Source organism: Salvelinus alpinus, chromosome 22, assembly GCF_045679555.1.
Source record: "Salvelinus alpinus chromosome 22, SLU_Salpinus.1, whole genome shotgun sequence".
NCBI lineage: Eukaryota > Metazoa > Chordata > Actinopteri > Salmoniformes > Salmonidae > Salvelinus > Salvelinus alpinus.
In genome coordinates, this window is record NC_092107.1 from 27200517 (window position 1) to 27206516 (window position 6000).

The following is a 6000-nucleotide window of genomic DNA, read 5'->3' on the forward strand; positions in this document are numbered from 1 at the left end:
TGGGCAATTTTCATTCAGCAAAGGATTGAGAATATTTTCCTAGCTCAACACTTGTTAGTTGAACCATATTTTAGACTCCTCTGCAAGACCTGTGTCCACATGCTGGAAACTATGGATAATAATCACTAAGCCAGCTCTGCGACTAGTAAGTGACGCAAGCTAGCTAGCTAATTTAGCTGGCTAGCAAACAGATCCACACACGCATTGCTTGCAAATGTGTATAGCCTACCGGTGGGTGATTAGCCTACAGCCTAATAAATGTGAACGCACTTACTTGAAAACTTTGCTGGAGTTGCTAGCTGGCTAGTTGCTAGTTTTTCTCTTGGATGTTGAGTTTAATATTGGAACCTTTTTTGATGGCGAATTTTATAATTCAAACATGCTATATATAGTTGCTGAGGGTCGACTTTTCCAGGCAGGTGTTTGCAATGCAAGAGGTAGGTGGCCTATATTGTTGGCCTATATTGTTGAACTTGTAAATTAGAATTATATATTATATATTATTAGAATTATATATTAGAATGATATTTTACTGCTGTAACGTGCATAGCTGACTCCACTTGTAAATTGTAATTTTTATAATACAGTAGAGAGTAGCCTACATGCAAATGAGAACACCAGCTGTCTCATACTGACGGATCGAAGCAACGCTTGAGAACTCTTAAAGCACATTGTGACGTCTTGCCGGGGTTTGTTTTGTCGCGCTGATATTTAATATTTCATGAAGACTAAGCTTTCTCAGTTGTTAAAATGGGCCCCCAAAAAATCGATATATACAGTACCAGTCAAAAGTTTGGACGCACCTACTCTTTCAAGGGTTTTTCTTTATTTTGACTATTTTCTACATTGTAGAATTATAGTGAAGACATCAAAACTATGAAATAACACATATGGAATCATTTAGTAGCCAAAAAAGTGTTAAACAAAACTAAATATATTTTAGAAGATAGCCCCATTCGGTAAAAAACCAAGTCCATATTCTGGCAAGAACAGCTCGAATAAGCAAAGAGAAACGACAGTCCATTATTACTTTAAGACATGAAAGTCAGTCAATCTGGAAAATGTTAAGAACTTTGAACGTTTCTTCAAGTGCAGTTGCAAAAACCATCAAGCGATATGATGAAACTGGCACACCTCCAGGCTGTGTAAGGGCTATTTGACCAAGAAGGAGAGTGATGGAGTGCTGCATCAGATGACCTGGCCTCCGCAGTCATCCGACCTCAACCCAATTGAGATGATTTGGGATGAGTTGGACCGCAGAGTGAAAGAAAAGCAGCCAACAAGTGCTCAGCATATGTTGGAAAAGCATTCTAGGTGAATCTGGTTGAGAGAATGCCAAGAGCCTTGTCATCAAGGCGAAGGGTGGCTCCTTTGAAAAATCTCAAATATAAAATATATTTTCATTTGTTTAACACTTTTTTTGGTTACTACATAATTTCTTATGTGTTATTTCGTAGTTTTGATCTCTTCACTATTCTACAATGTAGAAAATAGTAAAAAAATAAAGAAAAACCTTTGAATGAGTAGGTGTGTGTAAACTTTTGACTGGTACTGTGTGTATATATATATATATATATATATATATATATCTTAATACTTGGAATACTAACGACCATTTGAATTAACCGTGCCCATCCCTAGTGTGTGTGTGCTGTGGAATGGTGTTAACTGTGTGTGGGTATGTGTGTCTGCAGGATCAAGCGTATGGCAGGGATGAAGGAGTCTCAGATCAGTGCCGAGATCGAGCTGCTGCCCACCAACGACAAGAAGAAGTGGGCGCGCCCTCCCATCTCCATGAACTTTGAGGTGATTAGGTCTTTTATTTCCTTTACACAGTCACCTCTACTGTAGCTGGGTTCAAGAGCAGTTTGGTGCTGTATAGCCAACTCCTATGGTTGAATGACCCAGATGTGCAAACATTTCTGACATTTGTCATTATGGTTCTGTTATGGTCTCCCAGGTGCCATTTGCTCCGTCCGGGCTCAAGGTGCGCTACCTGAAGGTGTTCGAGCCCAAGCTGAACTACAGTGACCACGACGTCATCAAATGGGTGCGCTACATCGGCCGCAGCGGCATCTACGAGACACGCTGCTAACCGCCCCCCCCCTCGCGATCGGGCCGAAAGAGCGGTGCAACAGGGAGGAGGGAGCGAAAGACAACAACATGGGATCGCTACCTTCCCATCGATTCTGTTTTTCCCCCATGGGCTGGCTGACAAATGAAATCAAATTTTAAAAAACAGGACCATGCTTTCAAAAGTGTTGAAAATTATGAAATTATTAAACACATAAATGTATAGATACTGCAAACGTCCTGTAGAGTACAAAAAATACCATCTGCATCTAAAAGGTCTTTGACCTCTTTTAATCGAAACAAAAAATCCATTCCACCCCTATGAAATGTAGTTTCTTTATATAGTACTACTGAGCAGAGCTACATAGGGCTCTGGTCAAATTAAAGCCACAGGTTACATTACCATAGTTGTCTACTATTCCTGTTCTACCTGTCTATTCCTCATGGCACTGAATTAGTGGATGACTGTACCCCTTGCCAATAACCACAGATCTGACCATGTGTCATTGGCTTAGGGGTAACTGCTACCCTCCCTCTCTTGATGCTGGTGTAGTAGTGTGTGTGTCGCTCTTCTGTTCTCCTGTCCTACCTCTCTCTCCCCAGCCCTGCCCCTGTATCTGTATATCCAACCGGTGGAGTCCCTCTTTAGCCTAGTGTGTAGTTTGCAGCAGTATGCAGTGTAGATGCATCCATTAAGTGTCATGCCATTTTCAATACATTTTATATACGTTTTGTTTTTTGTAACACCCCGCCTTCCCTTTAGTATATTAGTGATGAATCGTCTTGTGTTTTTGTAATTAGTGCTTTGTCGTGCTTCTCTAAAGCTCTCTGGCCCCCATTCCGTCTCGCTCACTGTCTTTTCCTACACCCAAGTCCTCTACTATTTCAATAGCTGTGAGTTAGTGTCATTGTCATTTATGATTCCTCTATTTACGCAGATATAACAATGAAGATGTTTTATCTGTGGTTCCTGTTGTTTTCTGTCTAAGTGCTGCAGAGATTCATTCTGTGTGACCGAAATTGTCAGTTTTAGGAACAAACAAAATTCATTGAACATCTGTCTGAATATAAATATATATAAACACATTTCTATATTGTATGGATCGAGCAGAGCCAGTTGTTACGGTCTCAAGAGTCTGCTGTTAGTGACGGTGTCTGTTTAGGAGACTCAGTTGAGCGGATCTCTGTGTGTGTCTGTGTTGCTATTCTTCCCCAGGACCATGTTCTGCTCAACATCTTTTAGGAGTCTGGAATTCTGACCCTCCCATGCGCTTTACATTAGCATGGGTGTATTTCTTGTCCAGTTAAAGGGATAGTTCACCCAAATTACACTGGCATTGGTTTCCTTACCCTGTAAGCCAGTCTATGGACAAGGTATGACAACAACATGCTTTGGTTTACTTTCCCTGGCACTGTTATTACGTGCTAACGTTTTAGCATTTTTAGCACAAATCTCATTCAAGTCATGGGACCAATATTGGCATTTGTCATACATCATGTTCATACATTTGGACATGATGAATAAGAATTTGTTCTTAACTGACTTGCCTAGTTAAATAAAGGTTCAATTAAAAAAAATATGCGTAAAAATTGCTAATATCGGTCCCAAGACTTCAATGGGACTTGTGGCCCAAATGCTAAAATGTTAGCATGTAGCAACGGTGCCAGGGAAACTAAACCAAAGCATGGCTTGCTCTCATACCTTGTCCGAAGACTGCTTACAGGGTAAGAAAACCAAATCGTAATTTGGGTGAACTATCCTTTTAAGCTTCAATAAACCGCTATACTCCATGTGCACTGATTCCCCCACCCATACAAAAATATTGTTTACAACTTCATTTTGAAATCCGTTTAATGAAGGGGTTTGGATTTATGGAACAATGGTGTGTGTTACCAGAGAGCGAGAGATGGCCTGCGTCCCAAATGGCTCCCTGTATAGTACATTACTTTTAGTCTCGATCCCAAATAGCACCCTGAGTGCTCAACTCCTCTCAGCCTACTAGACTTGGACTGCTTGCATTTCAAATTAACATTTTAAAACATTCCACATTTCCACTGAGTGCGGCTTGAGATAGCATTCCTCTTCCTCCCATATTCCTTCTACTTCCATCATGGCTTTTGTGTGTATTAAACAAAGGCTATCAGATTGTCTGAGCAGTTGCAACAAACACTGAGTGACACTACAAAGTTTCCATTCTCTTTTTCCTCTGTCACTACATTCTACTAATTAACACTAAAATTGGTTCTGCTAACTTCTGAAAAACCCTATCTCTCTGGCTGTCTGTAATGACACACTATTCCCAAAACCCCATGGGTCCTGGCCAAAAGTAGTGCACTATATAGGCAATAGGGTGCCATTTCAGACCTAGTCTCTTTCTCTGGTCAATGCCCACTATATCATGCCACACCCTGAGAGATGGGGAGGGAGAGTCCTGGGGGCTTGCCCCCTCCGCTTCAATGTTTCAATGGGCTCCATTTGGTAACTTTGTGACTGTCAAGGTAATCCCAATAAAAAGAAAGGTGTAACCACTGGAATCTTGTCTATTGACTTATTTCTGCAGCAGAAGTTCAGTTTCTGCCTTGCAGTTTCAGTGCCTTCAGAAAGTATTCCCACCCCTTGACCTTTTCCACATTTTGTTGTTACAGCCTGAATTTAAAATGGATTCAAATAGTATTTTTTGTCACTCGAATTGTTTTTTAAAATTGTTTATTATTCATCAAAAAACAAATGTGTTGAGTCAAGTATTCAACCACTGTTATGGCAAGCCTAAAGTGTAGAAGTAAAAATGTGCATAACAAGTCACATAAGTTGCATGGACTAATTGTGTGTGCAATAACAGTGTTTGACATTCTTTTTTTAATGACTACCTCATCTCTGTACCCCACACACATAATTATCTGTAAGGTCCCTCAGTCGAGCAGGTGAATTTTAACACAGATTCAACCACAAAGACCAATGCCTCGCAAAGAAGAGCACCTATTGGTGGATGGGTACAAAAAAAAAGCATCAATTGAATATCTCTTTGAGCATGGTGAAGTTATTCATTAAACTTTAGATGGGGCATCAACACACCCAGTCACTACTGTGGAAGGAGCACCAGGGGGCAGGCTGGTCCCACGGATAGTAGCCCAGCCCGGCATGTGAGTAAAGGTGATCAGAGGCAGTTTAAGCACAGCTGACAGTACTAATCACCTATTTTCTTCCCCCTACAAGAGAGAAGAGGGAGACTGGAGGAAAAAAAAGAGTGATTCATTCTCCAAAGGAGCGGATTCACCTGACGGAAGGGAGAAGAGGACAAATTACCTCTTGGGAATGGCAACTACGGATCCGCACCACCACCCGAAAGGAGCTCTCCACAAATGGATAGTTGAGGCGGTGACACAACCGTGATTTATGTTATAGTTAAAAGTTACTCACCGTGTGTTCCTTATTCGTGTTAAGAAGATTTGTGTTATCCTTGTGAGATCATCCTTGATTGTTTGAGGAGAAAAAAAGACTTCAATAGAGAATTTTGTTCAATGTAAGAAAACCTGCTACTGTCCCAAAAATACTTGGTCCGCTCACTACAAAGATACAGGCATCATTCCTAACTCTGTTCCCGCTCAGGGATTTCACCATGAGGCCAATGGTGACTTTAAAACAGTTAGTTTAATGGCTGTGACAGGAAAAAAAACTGAGGTAGATCAAAAACATTGTAGTTTCTGTGAAAAGGTGGAATCCTGTACAGAATACAAATATTCCAAAACATGCATCCTATTTGCAACAAGACACTAAAGTAATACTGCAAAAAAATGTGGCAAAGCAATTCACTTTTTGTCCTGAATAGAAAGTGTTGTGTTTGGGGCAAATCCAAAATAACACATTACTGAGTACCGCTCTCCATAACATGATGCTGGCTGTAATTGTTAAGGACTGGGGAGTTTTTC

At 40.7% G+C, this 6000-nt stretch overlaps 1 protein-coding gene across 2 annotated transcripts in view; it reads left to right on the top strand.

The window, feature by feature from the left end:
- The window catches only part of LOC139549334 (AP-2 complex subunit mu), a 53916-nt gene extending 49308 nt beyond the window's left edge, over positions 1-4608 (top strand). For both annotated transcript variants that reach the window (XM_071359725.1, XM_071359726.1), the window contains 2 exons: positions 1695-1806; positions 1961-4608. In XM_071359725.1, the coding sequence (XP_071215826.1) occupies positions 1695-1806; positions 1961-2095 (247 nt within the window). In that variant the 3' untranslated portion in view covers positions 2096-4608. The remainder of the gene's footprint in view (positions 1-1694; positions 1807-1960) is intronic.
- The last annotated feature ends 1392 nt before the right edge of the window (positions 4609-6000 follow it).